At 30.4% G+C, this 19,242-nt stretch overlaps 11 protein-coding genes across 11 annotated transcripts; 3 read left to right on the top strand and 8 right to left on the bottom strand.

Annotated features, from left to right (window-relative positions):
• Positions 1-338: 338 nt before the first annotated feature.
• Positions 339-1,589, top strand: INP1 (Inp1p; the record flags this gene model as incomplete). Its single annotated transcript, XM_046080163.1, has 1 exon — positions 339-1,589. One exon carries the CDS (start codon positions 339-341, stop codon positions 1,587-1,589), a length of 1,251 nt encoding a protein of 416 aa, XP_045937486.1.
• A 440-nt stretch (positions 1,590-2,029) lies between these two features.
• TOM40 (TOM complex pore protein TOM40) lies at positions 2,030-3,229 on the bottom strand (the record flags this gene model as incomplete). The annotated part of the gene is made up of 1 exon (XM_046080162.1): positions 2,030-3,229. The coding sequence occupies one exon, from the start codon at positions 3,227-3,229 to the stop codon at positions 2,030-2,032; it is 1,200 nt and encodes a 399-aa protein (XP_045937485.1).
• A 495-nt stretch (positions 3,230-3,724) lies between these two features.
• CSE2 (Cse2p) lies at positions 3,725-4,144 on the bottom strand (the record flags this gene model as incomplete). Its single annotated transcript, XM_046080161.1, has 1 exon — positions 3,725-4,144. The coding sequence occupies one exon, from the start codon at positions 4,142-4,144 to the stop codon at positions 3,725-3,727; it is 420 nt and encodes a 139-aa protein (XP_045937484.1).
• A 291-nt stretch (positions 4,145-4,435) lies between these two features.
• ERG2 (C-8 sterol isomerase ERG2) lies at positions 4,436-5,098 on the bottom strand (the record flags this gene model as incomplete). The annotated part of the gene is made up of 1 exon (XM_046080160.1): positions 4,436-5,098. The coding sequence occupies one exon, from the start codon at positions 5,096-5,098 to the stop codon at positions 4,436-4,438; it is 663 nt and encodes a 220-aa protein (XP_045937483.1).
• A 438-nt stretch (positions 5,099-5,536) lies between these two features.
• NRM1 (Nrm1p) lies at positions 5,537-6,418 on the bottom strand (the record flags this gene model as incomplete). The annotated part of the gene is made up of 1 exon (XM_046076828.1): positions 5,537-6,418. One exon carries the CDS (start codon positions 6,416-6,418, stop codon positions 5,537-5,539), a length of 882 nt encoding a protein of 293 aa, XP_045937482.1.
• Positions 6,419-6,873: 455 nt separating this feature from the next.
• Positions 6,874-8,976, bottom strand: LRO1 (phospholipid:diacylglycerol acyltransferase; the record flags this gene model as incomplete). Its single annotated transcript, XM_046080159.1, has 1 exon — positions 6,874-8,976. One exon carries the CDS (start codon positions 8,974-8,976, stop codon positions 6,874-6,876), a length of 2,103 nt encoding a protein of 700 aa, XP_045937481.1.
• A 509-nt stretch (positions 8,977-9,485) lies between these two features.
• On the top strand, positions 9,486-10,436 carry ATG3 (Atg3p; the record flags this gene model as incomplete). The annotated part of the gene is made up of 1 exon (XM_046076983.1): positions 9,486-10,436. The coding sequence occupies one exon, from the start codon at positions 9,486-9,488 to the stop codon at positions 10,434-10,436; it is 951 nt and encodes a 316-aa protein (XP_045937480.1).
• Positions 10,437-10,802: 366 nt separating this feature from the next.
• On the top strand, positions 10,803-11,927 carry RAD14 (DNA repair protein RAD14; the record flags this gene model as incomplete). Its single annotated transcript, XM_046080158.1, has 1 exon — positions 10,803-11,927. The coding sequence occupies one exon, from the start codon at positions 10,803-10,805 to the stop codon at positions 11,925-11,927; it is 1,125 nt and encodes a 374-aa protein (XP_045937479.1).
• Positions 11,928-11,976: 49 nt separating this feature from the next.
• VPS27 (ESCRT-0 subunit protein VPS27) lies at positions 11,977-14,202 on the bottom strand (the record flags this gene model as incomplete). Its single annotated transcript, XM_046080157.1, has 1 exon — positions 11,977-14,202. One exon carries the CDS (start codon positions 14,200-14,202, stop codon positions 11,977-11,979), a length of 2,226 nt encoding a protein of 741 aa, XP_045937478.1.
• A 449-nt stretch (positions 14,203-14,651) lies between these two features.
• Positions 14,652-15,530, bottom strand: ROT1 (Rot1p; the record flags this gene model as incomplete). The annotated part of the gene is made up of 1 exon (XM_046080156.1): positions 14,652-15,530. One exon carries the CDS (start codon positions 15,528-15,530, stop codon positions 14,652-14,654), a length of 879 nt encoding a protein of 292 aa, XP_045937477.1.
• A 1,016-nt stretch (positions 15,531-16,546) lies between these two features.
• CLN1 (cyclin CLN1) lies at positions 16,547-18,631 on the bottom strand (the record flags this gene model as incomplete). Its single annotated transcript, XM_046080155.1, has 1 exon — positions 16,547-18,631. The coding sequence occupies one exon, from the start codon at positions 18,629-18,631 to the stop codon at positions 16,547-16,549; it is 2,085 nt and encodes a 694-aa protein (XP_045937476.1).
• Between the last annotated feature and the right edge of the window lie 611 nt (positions 18,632-19,242).

The following is a 19,242-nucleotide window of genomic DNA, read 5'->3' as shown; positions in this document are numbered from 1 at the left end:
TATGTTATAAATAGAACATCGTATTTACTTCTGTCTTTCTTTTTTCCTTTTCTCTTTCCATTATTGATATCTATTTATAATGTATTGCATTTTGCCTTTGTAACTATAACTGCAACCTTTCTAAATTAAAAATAAACCCCCTCCCCCCATCCACAGAGAATCACATGACAAACAAAGTTTCTATTTGAGTATCAAACAAAGTATCGGAAGTCTATTGATATTTTTTATAAGTTATTTTGATGTCATCAACCAATAATAACAATAATCAGGGAAATTTTGTAATTTATAATACCAGTTCCACAACAAATAATAAGCTAAAAAATTATTATTATAACAAAATGAAAACGCCATATAATATGCTCAGTAGTAGTAAAAAAATTCATAATTTTAAACCAGCATTATCGAAAATAAGCACTGATAGTACCCCAACAAAGATTAATGCAGCAAAGAAAAAAAAATCTAGTTCTAGCACCATTGATAGTCCTAATAAAGTTACACCCAGCAGCAATAATAAACCATCAAGGAAAAATAGCTTATTGCAACATAGGAAAAGACCTATGAGCGCACAAAGGGTTTCATTATTTCAGTTTCCATCGGTAACAGTGAATATTGTGTATGATCAGCAGCAAAAATTAGGCAGTTCAAGATTCATATCTGGTGTGGATGGAGCTAGTGAGAGTAATGATACCCTAATAAGTGATAATCATAGTAGTACTAGTACTAACTGTAGTTCCAGTAGTTATGGTAGTACTTTAAAAACAACACAAGACCACGGCTTGACCAAGGAAATACGACAGGCCCTAGTCATTGAAGAACCGATTGAAATCTATGAGATCAAAACTATGGATGAAAATAATATAAGTATAGGTTGCTATCTCTCATTAGGGAAAAATGATAAAATAGTCAATCCAATATTGCCCAAGTTGAAAATCGTTAACATTAGTAAAGATAATTTACGTTATCAAATATATTTTTTTGCGTCCCTACCAACCCTGAAGTATTGGGAATTAATATTTCCTGAAGACATGCTTACTTCCTCGAGATTAGAATTTATTGATGTTTTAAGTAAAATCTGTAATTACCAACTATACTCGGTGGTAAAAGAAGAACTGGAAACGGATGAAATAGAAGAGTTTTTATATTCAGATGATGATTATGAAGTAACTGGAGATGAAGAATTTTGCAATGATATAAGTGGTTCCATGGTAACATCTTCCAAATATCAAGAAAATTTACTCTATAATAAAAGAGTAAATCAAGTGTTCCAAAATGCAATGAGTAATATTACATATAAGAAAACAAATAATGAGCTTTCTAACGGAACTTTGAACACTTTTTTTAATAAAACAGATATTAATTTCTCTTCTAACAATAACAAGGCAAAAAATAAAAGATTTAGTAGTTATGATATGATTGATAGAGATTATTTAAACGATAATAATAATAATAATAATACATCCTTTGTAATAGACCCTTTTTCTAATGTCAGATCTGATAGAAAATTATTAAATAGGAGGTCTATTTCAGTTCCACTAGAATTTTATAACGATACCAAATTAGAAGATTTATTTAAAAAATTTATAGACTAGTTACTTATATATTTATTTAATGTCTTTTTTTTTTTTTTTTTTTTTTTTTTTTTTTTTTTTTTTTTCATTCTATTATTTAGCATTACTATAAACAAGTCATATACATATTTATTATTATCATCGTTATTATTTTCGTTATGGTGAAAAAAATAATAGTAGCAAAATAAAGATGAGGTAAATAGAGATGGACAAAGGAGGAGGAAGATAAAATAAATATATATATATCATCCATTTAATCGATTGAAAAGAAATAAAAAAATCACAACTAAAGGCGGTGATATTGCAGCATTAAAAAAAAAAAAATAACACTCATCTTTACCAAAACAAATAAAAATAAAAAATAAAAGATAAAAAAATAAAAAATAAATAGATAAAAAAACAAAATGATAATATATATTTACAATATAAAGCAAACACACGCACGCATATAAACACTACATTTAAGCAGTTGGTTGAGCTGGCATTTGCAATGGATTACCATTAACATCCAAACCTTGTTGCATCATAAATATTTCATGAGTACCTGCAGTTTCAAATTGTAAACCACAACCAACTTTACAATCCTTTGTAGCATGATCTATTTCTCCACAAAACAAAACACCCAAAGTTGGCAAAATCTTTTTTTCTACAAAACAAGAAACTTTGCCCTTGGAATCAATACCACCACGGAAAGATGATGATCTGTATTCATATTTGCAAGCAAGAGTGGTGACACCTTCAATGGTTGGTTGGAAACCGATTGGAGCACCAATGACAGGATCGTTGATTGGGAGTAAACTAGCTTGCAACTGAGTTTCCAAACCAGCTTCAACGTTTGGTGTGACTTTACGCCAGAAAGAACCGATTACATTACCACTAGCCTGAACTTGACCAGAAACAATCCAATCTTTCTTGGTGGAAACATAACGACCAAAATATGAGATGGCAGAATCAGCTGGCATGGTTGCCTGAGAACGAGAATAAATAGTTTCCAGGCCAACAGCCAAATTAGAAGTAATACTTTGTAAAATAGATCCGACAGCAACACCGGTGAATTTGTTACCTTGTAACAAGTCTGGATTCAAAGCTTTAAAGTTCAAAGAGAAATCAGAGCCTTGGTAATCATGTTCCAATTGTAACATAGTTGGTTGACTAGCAGCAATTTGTAAAGTTAACTTGGAGATATTAGATTTATCCCAACCATAATTGACTCTACCACTAAGACCAAATTCATTGTCAACATTACCCTGAGCAAACAACTTGTCATTGACAAGCATAGCACTAAATGCATAACTTGGCAAAGATTGAGAACCAATAGAAAAAGTATGAGAAGTTTGAAAAGCTGGGTTTATATTGAAGATTTTATTTAAATCAGCTCTTAAACCAGTGAAAAAATATTGGCTGACAAAAACATCTTTGGAAACTTCCTTATTTAAATTTTCAATAGTACCTGGATTAACTAAGGAAAGAGACCTTCTGTGATTATGAATATTGTTATAAACGCCATTTAAATAAGTGAAAACTGGGTTAGTACTTAAAAATTTGGAAGAGGAGCTGGACTCAGAAGGAGAATTATTAGTAATTGGAGACAGACTAGCTGGCAAAGGAGTTGTTAATTGTGAAAAATCACCAACAGGTAATTGGTTAGCTGGAGCAGACATTATTCTTTTAATTTTTCTTCTGTTTGTGTGCTTATTTTTTTTTTTTTAGATATACAATAATACAAGCAGATCAATACCGATAAGAATAATAGTAATAGTGACAATAGTAACAGTAATAATAAAAGGTTGAACTATTAGCAATTTACCACATTTAAAAATGAAAAAAAATGAAAAATGAAAAAGAAAAAAAATTTTTTGTTGTTTTCATTTTTTTCATGTAATTTTTTCTTTTTTTTTTTTTTTTTTTTTTTTTTATTTTTACCTTTTAACAAATATCTACAAAGAGTTCTATGAAATATAATTTAGTACGAAATACCTTAAAAAAAAAAAAAAAAAAAAAAAATATTATTTTATATATTGTTATGTATATCACTTTATACGAAGATACCGCACTCCTTTTTTTTTTTTTTTTTTTTTTTCCTTGTTCGGTATTTATAGTCCGAAAGGCGTATGGATAGCACGATAGTGTGGAATGTTAATGATGAATCATAGAATTCAATCAGTATATTTATTATTTGTAATTTTATTTTGTAAAAGAGAAATTATATGTTTTTTATTATTCAATTCTTTGATTTTGTTGTCACATTCCACCTCCCATTCTTCAACACTTTTGGATAAAAGCTCTACAAAATTAACTTGTTTTGGGTCTTGATTGTTATCTGTAGTCTTTCGAGCATTATATTCTGAAAGTATATAACTCTTGACTAATTTTAATTTGTGTCTTATATTTGCAGTTTCTATATTAAAATTTGTGTTTGCATTACCGGTGGTATCGGTACCACTTGTTTTATTTATTAAAGTAAATAATGATTGGTATAGTTGGGGTATTAATTCCATATTTTCACTATTTATTTGATTATTAATATATTCTAGTCCTTCATGTTCATATTTCTGGTTAACATCTGTAGTAGCCATTGTTTTTAGTATGTTATAGTTTTCTATGAGTTTATTATTTTTGTTGTGAAGGTGTAACATTTATAAAAGAAACTTAAAATAATAATAATAATAATAATAATAATAATAATGTCATAAATTATTGATATATCCGAGTGACATTCGGAATACACCCACCGTATAATAATTTCAAAAAGTACCAGCCTTCAAAAAAAAAAAAAAAAAAAATAAAAAATAAATTCAATTATACAACAATATCATTTATATATCGTATAAAAATTAAATAGATAAAAAAGAATCCTTTACACTAAACTAAAACTTTCTATTTATAATCAAATTCTTAGCCATATCTCTGGCAGTTAAATAAACTGTTCTGTATAAGTTATGGAAATCCAGCGTACTGCTAAAGGTATCTAAAAACCCAAAAGGCAACATAGCTGGAATCCAGCCTTGAGCTAATTCCAAAGCAAATGATCCACTAGGCATACTATATTGTTTGGAATAACCCTTATGTAAGTGATGAGTCATCCCAGGTTTATAAACTTCCTTTGTCAACTCATAAGGTAACGTAGCAGTTTGTTCACCTGCCAAGATTGTAAAATAATCATCGGCGAAATGAACACCAGTATGACCTTCAGTACCAACACTGGTGCCAAAGAAAATCAAATATTCACTAATTGAAGCATGCAAAATAATCATTTGACCCATTGCACCACCAGCATTATTAAAAAACCATTCTTCTTTAACAAATTTATTGATATATTGTTCGCCATAATGTTCAACCAATCTATCACGAACGTCGTTCAATAGAGCTTCGGGATTGGTCGTTTCATTGTGGTTTTCAATAACCGAATTACAGATTTGATTTAAAGTTTTAGGGTCAAATATGTAATTGGTAGGAAGCCAAGTATAAAATAACTTGTTTGCACCAATAAAAATTAATGATAACCAGAAAAAAAGTCTTAACAAATTCATGAATACTCTATAAAAGGAAAGAGGAGTAAAGGATGATTCGATAATCGTTGATATGAGTTTTTTTTTTTTTCAAAAATTCATTTTGTTTTAATAAATCACTTCTGTAGATGTAAAAAAAAAAATAAAAAAATGAACGGACAATCGAAAATCTGTAATTATGTGCTCAAAAATCAAAAAAAAAAAAAAAAAAAAAAAAAAAATTATCTATATATATATATATAATATATATAATATACTAATAAAAACATTTTATTTCCTAAACGGCGAAAAAAAAAATAAGCGAAAAAAAAAAAAAAAAAAAAAAAAAAATATAAAGATTTTTTGCCCTTTTAAACGACATAGAAAGTAATTTATAATATACAAATGTAACATAGAATTATGTACGTCCATAGATACACACAGATCTTTAATGAAAAGTGTCGGAATTCGTATATCTAATCAATGATATGCTGATTCATACAAACTCAACAACGATTTGGCTGCCTTGACACTGACAGGAGTAGCTTTATTGTTGTTATTATTTGTAGTAGTGGTTGTATGAGCAGAAGTGCTTGGAATGAGAACTATTGAACTATTATCGCTCTTTTCTGTGTTACCTATTAATTTCTTTTGTGGGGTAATATTATTTGGATTTCTCTTGCTATTTTTATACAAGTCATTTTCTAGCAGTAAAGGTTTGATAGATTTAATGTTGTTCTGGTGTTTAAACAATGCAATTTTTAATCTAACTTTTAATTTTTCACAAATCAATTTCGCACGAAAGGTAGAGGTAGTATTCTTTTGTCCTAATTTTTTGTATATAGTATTTTTATTAGATCTAGAAGCAGGCTTGGTTCCCGTGAAACTATCTAGTACATTGTTGGATTTATCTAATTCTGTTCTTAAAAGTCTTTTTTTTAAAGCAGGTAAGATAATTGTATTGCCAGTGGTACGATGATATGAATTGCTATAAGGAGAATCAGATGCGGTTGAATTAATACTATTTTTATGAATGTTTGTTGTTGAATTTAATGACAGTTTTTTCTTGGCATTACCCTTATGAAGAACAGATTTTGAAGGAGATGTATCCAGTCCTGAAAATTGGTTTCTTTTTGTACTGCTCGTCCTTTCAGCATTATCATTATCAATAACAGTGGACGTAACACTAGCTGTGATAGCTGTGTTTGTACTACTGCAAATACTACGGCTAGTAGTAATAGGATTATTAGTAGGGGATATATTGGTGGTATTATTACTATTATTGTTGCATTTTGATGGTGAATGAATAATAGAGTTAATTTGGGATTTTGATAATGTGGTTAATGGCAAACGATTAGACATTTTCGTGCTGATGATTGTCTCTTTTTCTAATTTTAAAATGAGGTTGTTCTTATTAGTGTTTTGCAATAGAAAAATAAGTTTGAACACACGATAATATTTTATCATTGTTAGTGCTAGCAAATTATAATTGGTAACTACGCCAAAACAAAACAAAAAACAAAACAAAACAAAAAAAAAAAAAAAAAAAAATTGTTTTGTAAAACACCAAAAAAAAAAAAAAAAAAAAATAAAATAAAAAATAAAAAAAATCATAGTAGTAATAGTCAATGCAGTGCAAGTGTTTCTAAGAAACCCCATTATAATATTCTGATGTCATTTATCACGAAAAGAAACTAAAATATTACATTCACATACGCCAATTTCGGTTGTAAAAAAAAACGCGTCAATAAAAATTAAAAACATAAAATAAAAAAAATTACAAAAATAAAAAGAATTACAAAAAAAAAAAAAAAAATTTATAGTGGAAAGTTGAGCTCATCAACCCATCTGCTTATATTAGTAATAACCCTTTCCTCAATCATTTCATTATGACCAGATGCGATTTTTAACAAATAATCATTTAACTCAGCACTGCCCAATATGTCAACATGTTCAGCACTTTTTGCTCCACCTCTAATATCAAATCTGTTAGGTTCATGTTTTAATTCAACAACTTTAACTTTTAACCCGCCGGGATTGTATGCTGATTTCCCTTGCTTCCATTTATGGCACATGCTATGAGATAATAGAGGAATTGTACCATCGCCATCAGTGAAAAACACCGATTGTTCTTGATCATACGCAATGGTAATATTCATGCCAGTTGTGTTATAATCTTCATTGGTGTAGACATATGCACGTTCTGTTGGATTACCCACGCCGTATAAACAAACAATTTTCATATCTGGTGCGTTGGGTAATGGAACTTCCAACGGATTGCTCCAATGAGAATGATGCTTAACATTTTCTTGCAACTCTTTTTCTGTTTTAGCAAACCCGTATGAATATTGATCATCAATACGATTATGTAGCCATGACGGACTATTTTCTATTATATAATTGAGAGCATCTTCCATCGTAAAATTGTGCTTCATTACAGATGAATGAAAGTTACTATTATTCTTCACTAACGCTTTGTTTTCAACAAACCTAATAAAATTCCCAAAAGTATCTGTATTATTATGTAATTCGTCTTCTTTGGAAAAATGTATATCCCCCCATAACATGTTCCCGCCTTTGGGTAGCATCGATGGTATACCACCAAAAGTTCGCAACATGTCTAGTCTTTCTCTTCTACTGAAAAATTTCTCCAAACCATAAACTGCTACAGCATTCAACTGGACTGTATCCTTCATTTCGCCGCTAATTAGCGCCGGAACAGATTTGGGTGCACCCAAAGTGGAGCCTGCAATATCAACAACAGTATCAATATACTTATTACACCAGTCAGAACCACCATTACCATAATGTTCACCTTCTGCTTCAACCCATTTTAAAAAATAAAATACAACCTGTGCACCCATTGAGTGACCAAATATGACACTTTTCTCACCGGTCAGTTCGTATGAAACTTCAATTTGTTCTTTTAATTTACTAAAGTATTTATCCCTTTTCTCTAAATCTAAATAAGCTAGTCTCCAATCATATGCTGCAGTCACCATCTTGTTGGGGTCATACCCAATAGCGCCCAAATTTTGCAAAATTTTATTCCAAATCCAATACCCAGCTACAAAAAAATCTGTTGCTTCAAAGCCTTGCGCTGCCCTTAATTTAAAATTGGGCGGATCCAACCCAGTAATGGGATCTAGCTTAATATGTTTTAACCAACAAACTTTATCTAAAACCATAGTTTTTAACATATAAAACGATCCCCATAATCTTTTCCGGAAATGCTGTTCACTGCTGCATTCTGCGTCCCCATATAACCCCCAACTTTCTAACCCCGTTGTAATTACACCAGGAACCATAACCACCGGATGTTTATCGGTTAAATTCAATTCTTTTCTTAGTTGTTTTCCCACTGCAAAGTTTTCTGTTAAATCGTTTTTGTTATTTGGATATATTTTTGAAAAATCAAACCCTGTAAGATATGTTTGGAAATCTCCAAACATATTGACTAGTCCATTAGGCAATGCTTCTTTCCAATCATCTAAGGCTACTTGGAAATTTTCAAAATTAACTAAATTATCAAAAGATTGACTCATTGTGCTATCTGATAAATAGCTTGACTTTTGGCCAAAATAAAATGCAACTATAATTCCTAGTAAAGTACCAAACATGAAAAATACTCTTCTCCGATCTTTCAATTTTTTTCCAGCTCTCTGAGAATAGGATTTGTTCTCAATTTTTTTATGTTCTTTTTCAATTGAATTTTTGGATTGAGTTATGGTATCATCATCATATGAGGAGATTTTAGTGGTGGTGGTGACAGTGTTGCTACTAGCCGATGAACCATTTTGTCTATTTCTTAAATCTGATTGATTTACATTATTTTTTGTACTATTTAATAAAGAGTCATTGGAATTTTTTTTGTGAGTTTTTTTTCTAATAGAACCTGGAGCTGATTTCTTTTTAGCCATTGTGTGGGTTGTGTGTGTGGTTATGGCTATCCTTCTAGCCTATTTATGTTTACAAATAATTGAATAAAGTTTTGTATCTAAGAAAAGAAAAGAAATGAAGAAGAAAAAAAAAATAAAAATAAAAATAAAAATAAAAATAAAAATAAAAATAAATAAAAGGATAGATCGGATAAGTTTTATTTTAACGGAAAAATAAGAGAAAAAAAAAAAAATATTTTTTTCCTTTTTAGTAGCAAAAGAATGTCAATATGAATAAGTGATAACAGCAATAATTATTAATTATACGGACAGTTTTTATCCTCTGTTTATACGAATGTTTACAAACACACAGTTCGGAATACAAATACATATATAACTGATAAATAAATGATTAAAACATAATAATCTCTTTCTCATCCCTTTAAAAAGCATCTTTTAATTTAATATACCATTAATTACAAAATATTTTATCACTATTATCCTCAACTAAATAAACACCGAAAAAATACATTCAAAGAAACCATTATATAATGATCAGATCAACACTATCTTCATGGAGAGAATATCTAACTCCCATTTCTCATAAATCTACCTTCAGGGAAACTGGTATGATCACCCCTGAAGAATTTGTTGCAAGTGGCGATTATCTACAACATATGTTTCCCACTTGGAAATGGAACGGCACTGGTATTGAAAGTAGTGAAAACCCTAAATCTGTTTTGGAGATCAGGGATTTCTTACCATTAGAAAAACAATTTTTGGTTACTAGGAAAGTGGTCTGTGATAAAAGGATATCTGAAGAAAATACGGAAAGTAATGCTGGATGTAGTAGCGACAATTTTACTGAAGAAGAAAAGGATGGTTGGGTGCTAGAAACTGTTGATGAAAGATATAATTATAATACACTGACTAGTAAAACCGGAGAGCCGCAGCAAAATAGCAATGCAAAAACTGTTGCAGAAAATGAAATACAAGAAATACTTGATGAGGATGAGGATGACGATATTGTCACTCCGTATGAATTAGTTAATGAAAATAGAAGGTATTATGATCTATATATTACTTATTCCACTTCTTATCGAGTGCCGAAAATGTATTTGGTTGGGTTTGATTCCAATGGACTACCATTAACACCGGATCAAATGTTGCAAGACATAAGTCCGGACTATAGGGCCAAAACTGCCACTATTGAGACATTGCCTGTTTTTAAAAAATCAAAGAAAAATATTATTTCGATATCCATACATCCTTGTAAACATGCCAACGTAATGAAAATGTTAATTAATAGGTTATTGTTAAGGAATAACGACCCTGATCGAACTAAAGATGATGGTAGTATGGACGATCTAGGAAATGAAGATGACTGGGAAGTTTTACAAGACTCCGGTTTAAGAGTTGACCAATATTTAATAGTTTTTTTAAAATTTATAAGTAGTGTCACACCAGGTATTCAATATGATTATACCATGGAAGGTTTATAAAATTCAACATATATATATATATAACATGGAATAGATATTTTAAAGTTCTTCTAGTTGAAACTATTTCTGTCTTTAAAATTGATACGGTAGGAAAGTTATAGTACATTTTTTTTCTTGTATGTAATGTAAAATATTAAAAGGAAAGTAAAAGAGTCAAAAAAAAAAAAAAAAAAAAAAAAAAAAAAAAAAGTTATAAAAAAAGTTATAAAAAAAAGCTATAAAAAAAAAGCTATAAAAAAAAAAAAAAAAGCAGTAATAAAGCATGGAATAAGCTTTTTTTTTTGCTTTTTCATTTCCCTTTCTTTTTTTAGTTAGGTAGTATACGTCTGACCAATATAATATATTACTAGAAATAACAAAATAAAAATGGTTTTGACTGCTGAACAAAAAGCAAAAATTGAAGCCAATAGACAGCGTGCATTACAAAGGCTTAAAGAAAGGGGACTAGTACCAAGAGCAAAATTAAAAAAATTGGAATCAAGGATTAACCAAAATAATAATAAGAATTTATCAACACAAATTACAGTTGTGAATAGCTCAAATAATGATATCATCAGTAATAATACTACAAAAGATACCCTAAATAAAAGTATACCATCAAATGATAATAACACCGTCGTGCCTGAGCTTAGCAAACGGGATGCATCTGGTAAAGCCGAATTGAAATATATAAGGCCAACTGTTAGAAGAAAAGACTTTATAGAATATGATTTTTCAACAATGGAAAATAGCTATGGTGGATTTATTAATAATGACCAGTTATCAGAGAGGGATTCTTTGCTTGAAAATCAAGAAAAAACATTTGACGATTGGAAACGTGAACAGGCTGAAAAATCACGTTTGAAATTTGGTAAAGATGATGATGAAACATTTGTTGTAGAAAATACCGATAATATTCAGAATCTAGGTGGTGAAATCATTGATTTGAAAAATTTACCTACATGTGAAGAATGTCATAAAAATCATGAGTTTGATAAAATTCTATTCAAATACTTTAATAGAAAAATATGCAAAAAATGCGTTTTGGAGCATCCACAAAAATACTCTTTGTTAACGAAGACAGAATGTAAACAAGATTATTTATTAACAGATCCTGAACTAAATGATGAGAATTTGTTTCATAGAATAGAAAAAGCCAATCCCCATAGTGGTACATTTGCCAGGATGCAACTTTTTTTAAGGTGTGAAGTGGAAAAGTTTAGCTTTAACAAGTGGGGTGGGGAGGAAGGTTTGGACCAAGAATGGCAGGATAGAGAAGTTAATAAAATGGAAAGGAAAGAGAAAAAATTTCAGCTGAATTTAAAGAAAATGAGAAAAAAAATTAGAGCTCAGGAATATACTTCTCTTTTACAAAAAAATAAGTTTGGCGAAAAACATATACACGAGTTCAGTGCACCTTTAGAAACAAATAAAGTTAATGATGAAGGGCTAGCTATGGTTATACGAAGATGTAATGGATGCGGTTTAGAAGTAGAAGAAATTAAATTTTAACAATATATATGTGTATATAATTTTTTTTTTTTTTTTTTTTTTTTTTCATCTACAATTCTATCAACATTTCTTCCTGTGCAGGTTGGATTTGACTTTCCTTATCCTCTTCCTCTTTTTTTGGGCCGGCACTCACTTGGGAAGGTTTGGAAACAGGAACGGTTGGAAATTTTACTTTTGTAATAGGAACCGGATAAGGGGCTTCATTTCCAGCCACATTTGCGTAGCCATCATTAATAATTTCTTTCATTTCCTTTTCATCATTTTTGATAGGATAAGGTACGACAGTTTCGCTTTTAAAAGATTGGCCAGTTTCTTCAACAGCATTGTTTTCCAAATTATTCATTTTCGTAGGAATAACTTCGTCATTTTGTTCAGGGTATGGTGCTTCACTTGGTGTGAAAACTATACTTTGTAATTCATTTTGCGCAGGGACATATTGAGGTAAACTTTGTGGGGGCTGGGATTGATATTGTGGTGCTTGTAATACAGGGGAAGGGTGTTCTGACTGTTGTACTGGGGAAGTCTTGGTGTATTGTGGCTGTGCTACTGGCGAAGGTTTGGTGTATTGTGGCTGTGCTACTGGGGAAGTGTATTGTGGCTGTGCTACTGGGGAAGTGTATTGTGGCTGTGCTACTGGGGAAGTGTATTGTGGCTGTGGTACTGGGGAAATGTGTTGTGGCTGTGCTACTGGAGAAGTGTGTTGTGGCTGTGCTACTGGAGAAGTGTGTTGTGGCTGTGCTACCGGAGAAGTGTATTGTGGTTGTGCTACTGGAGAAGTGTGTTGTGGCTGTTGCACCGCAGAAGTATATTGTAGCTGTGTTACTGGAGAAGTATATTGTGGAGGTTGCACTGGAGAAGAATATTGTGGCTGTGGTATCGGAGAAGTATATTGCGATTGTTGTGTCTGAGTATAATACATATATGGGTCAGTTGGCATGACAGGAGCTGTACCAACGCCACTATTATACTTGTTCTGTTGGCTCAAGTTAATTGATTGTAATTGTCTCTCCAAAATAGAATCATAAATATTGGTGATGTCAGACAACTTGGCATTCATATCTATAAAAGTATTGTATTTATAAGCTGTCTCAGCAACTTGAGAATTTAATTTACCCTTCAAGGCAATAATATTTTGATAAAGTTGGGCCAAGTTATTATCTTGTAAAACAGCAGTTACCGGTTGGCCTTTTAATTTTTCTACCAACGAAGCAAATAGATAAATATCTTCTTCTTCACTAGTGCTTAATTCACCCGTATTTGGCGGAATAATAGGCTCCGGCGTTTCTTTTTTTATATGCCCTTGTTTTTCCGCCTCTTTTAAACTAGCTTCAATAGCTGCTTTCAAATCAGGATCTTCCTCTTCAGATAGTTCCCGTTGTTGCTGCTGTTCTTTTTCTATTTTTTCTTCTTTACCCTGGCCAGATTCTTGCAAAGATAAAGCTATAGCTTTTTGCAAATCGTCATCAAAGTTTGGTTCCTCATTAGTCTTAATCTTATTATGATGATTGTTACGGTGCTTTTTCTTTGTGTTGGAGTATTTTTGCTTTTTAAAGGAATAGTCATCGTAGCAATTATCACAGACACGTACTTCATCCATAATACCCAAGTCAGGTAACGGAATAAAATGGGCTGAATCTTTATTGCAAAAAATTCCACCACAAGATCTGCAGTGATGTTTTCTATTGAATATATTAAATGTATCGGAACAAATCATACAAGCATCAGAATCGATCCAATCAGCAGGTGTTTTAGAGTCAAAAAAGTTATTGGAAATAACAGAGTAATCCATCATGTTGCTTTTTTCAGTGTCAAATTTAATATTTCTTTCTCGTGTTAATTTGTTGTAGGTTCTGGTGGCATCGTTTCCATCAATATTGCTTAAGTTTGTTAAGTCAAATAATAGCTGGCAACACAATTTAAATAAATCTGGATCGTAAGAGTCACCGCCGTACTCTTTGGAACTGCCAATAATAACGGATTCAAAACATTCCATAAATTCTCTAGAACAAATTTCTCTAATAAAAGGTAGCCCACCATTTTTCAAACAAATGTCTACTAATCGCCAAGTGGACAACTGTACATTTGGGTTGTTTTTAGTAGATGTGATTCTTTTCTTTAGGCATCTCATACAATCTTTTGGTTGAATAGCCCTGGATCTTATGACATCAGATACTTCAAAACTTGTGGCTAAGTCTATGTCACCATTAGGTATATTTTCACTAGTGGCTTGTTCGATTAGTGCGTCTAACCTAGTAGTATTAGAAACTTGCGGCATTTTTAAGTTACTATTTTTATTATCTTTGGTATATATATATATATATATTCAGTGTTTATTTGTAATTGGTGAGTACTAAATCTCTAAAGTGATAAGTTTTTTGAACTTGTAATCATACAAAGAGTATTTTCATTAGATTATTATTAAACTTAGAAAAAGAGAGAAAAGAAAGAAAGAAAAAAAAAAAAAAAAAAAAAAAAAAGGAGGGAGGGGAAGGCGAGCAGGCGGGCTTATCGAAACCATAAAAATGATAATCCGATTGAGGAGTAAAGGATGTCCTCGGGCAAACGCCATTTGTGCAAAAAATTATGCGAAAACGATGCAAAAATTAAAATAATGACAAAAAAAAAAAAAAAATTAAATTAAATTAAATTAAATCAAATCCAATTGCATATACCTAGATATATAATATATAGTGTGTATTCCACTGTTTAAACATCATCTTCTATCTATGCAGACAAAAATAAAACAGACCCAATACATATACATAAACTAGCAATCCACCATAAATAACTAGAATCAAACAATTCATTTTTATTTATTAATTTTTTAGCATTTGTCTTGTGTTTATTCTCCAAGTATCTCCTGACTCTATCTCTAACATTTAGATTATTCCCAATAAATGAGTCTCTCTTCCTCTTCTTACTGCTAACTGTTACAGACTGGGTGCCTTCTGAAACAGGATTTAAAGTTATAGTAGGTAACATGAGAGGTGGTTTATAAACCAAATATAAGGGTTGTAATGCAGACCAGTCATATTGATATAATTGTAACTCTTGAATACCATGGTATGTGTTTAGTTCAACAGTGAACCATTTAAAAACAGTTGTAGAGTTGAATCTTGTATAAGATGAAGTGCCATTATCATTACATGGATCACTAACTAATTGCCTACCATCGATCTCAATAGGGTTCAATATAACAGTACCATTATCCAAAACTTCATAACTTCCATGTTGGAAAGTAATAACAGCAATGGGACAGGCTGGTTTTTTTGGATTACTTGTGACCCTATATAAAGCTTGTTCGAAATGACCATCTGCTGTGAAGGAATATGATATACCTGGTAGCGATGGTTCAAAAATTAACTCATCTACTGGATCATAAAATCCAGATCCTGTAAATACTTGGTGTGATTTAGATGACCAAGTACCTTCTAACCTATTCATAAACTCTTGTTCTTTTGTAGAAATTGTTGCCGTTGCACTAGCTGAGGCGGTACTAGAAGACTGAGAATCATCTTCAGAGGTAGTTGCGGTGTCATCTGATTTGACAACAGTAATATGAAAAGATAAATATAGTGACAAAAGTGTTATTATTGAAAACATTTTTTTCGTGTTCAGCTGCGGATATAGACTAATAAATGTTGAAAGTATATATTTACGGGCTTCTTGGCTTTGTTTTTCTTAATTTTTTAGTTATTCTTACGGGTTATACTGAAAGTACAAAATTGAGAAGGAGGGAAATACTTTACTCAACAATTATAAGCGAATTTTTTTTTTTTTTAACTATGAACTGTAACAATTAATAAATTAAAATTAAAGTTAAAATTAAAGTTAAAATTAAAGTTAAAATTAAAATTAAAAGAAAAAATAATAATAATAATAATAATAATAATAATAATAATAATAATAGGACAAAAACGGACATGCGGAATAAGTGAATAAATAAAAGAAATATAAGCGGTTTCAAATGTTTTTATTCTAATAAAAAAAAAAAAAAAAAAAAAAAAAAAAAAAAAAAAATATCAATCTTTATTTAATATCTTTTTTGGGAATTACACTTATCGTATAAAATGCAATTTATTTTAAATGCATATTAAGATACGTTAATCAAACAAATAAATAATAAAGGAAAGAACTGTTGTTCTAAATTCATCTTCCATCTCTATCTTCCCAGCAAGAGTAAATTGGATTGTTTGAGAAATGGAAAGACGTGTAAAGCGTTAATTTTGTAAATTTTTCACATCAAATATATTTTGTTCATCAACAAATTATTGGTTTGGTAGTCCATTTTAAAAAGGGTACATAGATAAAAATAGTAACAATGATATAACGTTAGTCAATTGCTATAAATAAAAACTAAGCCCCCCCTTTACTTTAAAAAAAAAAAAAGGAAAGGAAAGTTAAAAATAGCATTAATTAAAATGAGAATTAATATACATAGAAGCTATTTATTTTAAAAAGGTTTCATATTAAGTTAAAAACAAAATACCTTTGTCCTTTTTTCTTCTTTTTTTTTTTTTTTTTTTTTTTCATGTAACCTAATAGTAATAATCGTTCAAACTATATAACTTTAAATAAATTTGTTATCATTAAAAACATCGTTCATATCTGCTTGCTAGTCATTGAAATCCAGTTTTAACTCCAATGCTATTATGACTTTCAATGAACATACCACTACCATTAGTATTATTTGAAGCTGCTCCAGTGGTATTAAAAATAGTAGCTGTAGCTCTAGTAACACCATTATCACTGTTATTGGAGCCAATACTTATACAACTCTCACTCTCTTTAAATCTCTTGTTGACTTTACCCATACTTATACCAGTGCCAACTGAATTCAAACTAGTCATTGATCTATTCATAAACCCGTTATGCATATTTGGCTGACTAATACTGTAACAATTGCTGTTATTATTATTTTTATTATTATTATTAGTAGTAGTAGTAGTAGTATTAGTATTATTAGTAGTAGTAGCATTAGTATTATGAGTATTCATAACAGCATTGCCAGTATTGTACATGCCAAAAATATTATTACCCTTAGTATTATTTTTTTGATTTATTGAACCAGTCTGGCAATTGGAAAAAGAGTACATTATTGGTGTTATGGGAGAAGGCTGTTGACTAATAACACGATGTGGATTACCAACGTTGTGGTTACTAGTAGGATCGTTTGAAAATATGGAGCTATTAGTAGTAGTGTTTAGACTAGTATTATTTATGGAAGCGAGACCAGCAACTGAAGTACATTCGGATTGATCAAATTTTCCAGTCATATTAGCACCGTTATTATTTAAGTAAGGAGTAGACGAGGAAGTGGATGAGTTTCTTGAATTTGGTGGGGTGGAGTAAATAGGAGTTGGCATTTGATGGTAATTTTTAGCACCATCTACACCAGCAGCGTTTTTCATTAATGGTCTTGGGGTATTGTTGTCGCTATTACCAATATTATTACTAGTATTGGGGGTAGTACTATTATTAATGTTACCGTTGCTCATCATTAGCATGATCTGTTGTTGTTCTTCATAATAATTATTTATTTTTGTAATAAACCCTAAAACTCCTTGTTGCTTAGAATAAATTTGCATCAAACAATTAGGCAATTTATGAACAGCAATAGCATTAATAAATATATTAACAATTTTGTTAGTAATATATTTACTTGGTAAGGGAGATAATAATAAAGAGTTTTGTAAGTTGGAGTTGTTTTCTAGTAGACCAGAAGAATTAGGGGTATTCAACAAACTAGCATTGGTGGTGGTGCTATTAGTAGTGTTGGTGCCAGGATCGTCGCCTAGGATCAAAAATTTATTAAGCAAAGTAAATATGCCATGAGATATTTCGAAAAGTTCAAAATTCAATAGATCAAATTGCCAACAAGTTAAATCGATCAAGAATTTTTTAACATTAATTAACTGAATTTTATGGGTTAAATCAGCATCTTCATCTTCAGCTTCCAGTTCGTCCAATATCATTTCCTCATCGGTTTCGGTGGCCTGGCTATCTTGAGAATCCCTCTTATTGCTGTTGATGTAATTTTTTTTCAAAGATTGTAATTGTTTTTGGTACAATTCGTACTGGCTCAAACAATTTTCATCGACATTTAGTAAATAGTCGTTTAACATTGGTTCATAAACATCCCATTGTAGTGTATCCAAAATATGTCTTTCCATTTGAATAAACATACTTTCATCAAAACTTTCATTAGCTCCACCACAGTAATGGACCAATTCAGTTAATCTAGGGATTCTTGCTCTTGGATTAGGACCATAAAATCTACCACCGGTTGGGACAGCAACATTATTGATAATATGATTACAGCCACCCCAAGTTTTAGCGGCTAACCAAAGACAAGTGGCTATGACTAGTTTACTTTGGTCCTTTAACACAATTCTCTTAGAACAATATCTGTCGTACAATCTGCAACTTTGATAAAATATCCCATTGGTTACCCTGGTTTTACAACTTAGTTGAAATAAAAACGAAACCATTTGATGTCTTGTGGATGGCGGCATTTCTGGTTGCTGAGACATCAACTTCACAACCGGTTTGAATTTACAATTGCTTTGTAAAATGTTATGGGAAACTTCTTGATGATATTCCTGAATAGTCTCATAGTGAGATAATAGTTCCGCATTAGACAACTCTATCGGATAATATTTTTGTTTAGCAGTAACAATTAAACCTAAGGAAGAATTGACCATTGTTTCTTTATTTCAAATAAAATATATTCTGATTGGAAAATAAGCTAAAAGAAAAAGAAAAAAAAAAAATTCTATAATTTGGCAACAGCAAAGGATAGTTGAAATGGGTATATGATATTAAAAATTAAGGTAATATGATTGAGATTTAAAAAAAAAAAAAAAGAAAAAAAAATTGATCTTTAAATCCTGGTTAGATCTATAGGTTCCCTTTAAAATGCAAAAACGAAAGACAAAAATAAAAAATAAAAAAATAAAAAAATAAAACCTTCTCTGAATATAAAATACTTATAGTGATTGTATAATGTTTAGAGGGGTATAATTTTCAATCTATTGAAAAATTGAAAATTGGAAATAAAAGATTAAAAGAGGAGAAAAAGTTTTTCGATCTGTGTATAAAATATCAATACGGCAATATATAAAAAAAACTTAATTAATACCAGTGTATCAAGTATGATCTTTGTGGATTTATTTTTTATTTTATTCCCCTTTTCCTCTACCTTATATATGTATAAATATAGATAGATAGATATATCTTTGTTGCAGCTTGACAGTAGGGTGGATAATAGTAATTAATTGATTTATTAAAATATCAAGGTACCTTAAATAAAAAT

The sequence above is a fragment of the Saccharomycodes ludwigii genome, chromosome I (assembly GCF_020623625.1).
Source record: "Saccharomycodes ludwigii strain NBRC 1722 chromosome I, whole genome shotgun sequence".
NCBI lineage: Eukaryota > Fungi > Ascomycota > Saccharomycetes > Saccharomycodales > Saccharomycodaceae > Saccharomycodes > Saccharomycodes ludwigii.
The sequence above is the reverse complement of the archived record's forward strand: the minus strand, read 5'-3'. Positions and strand labels throughout refer to the sequence as shown.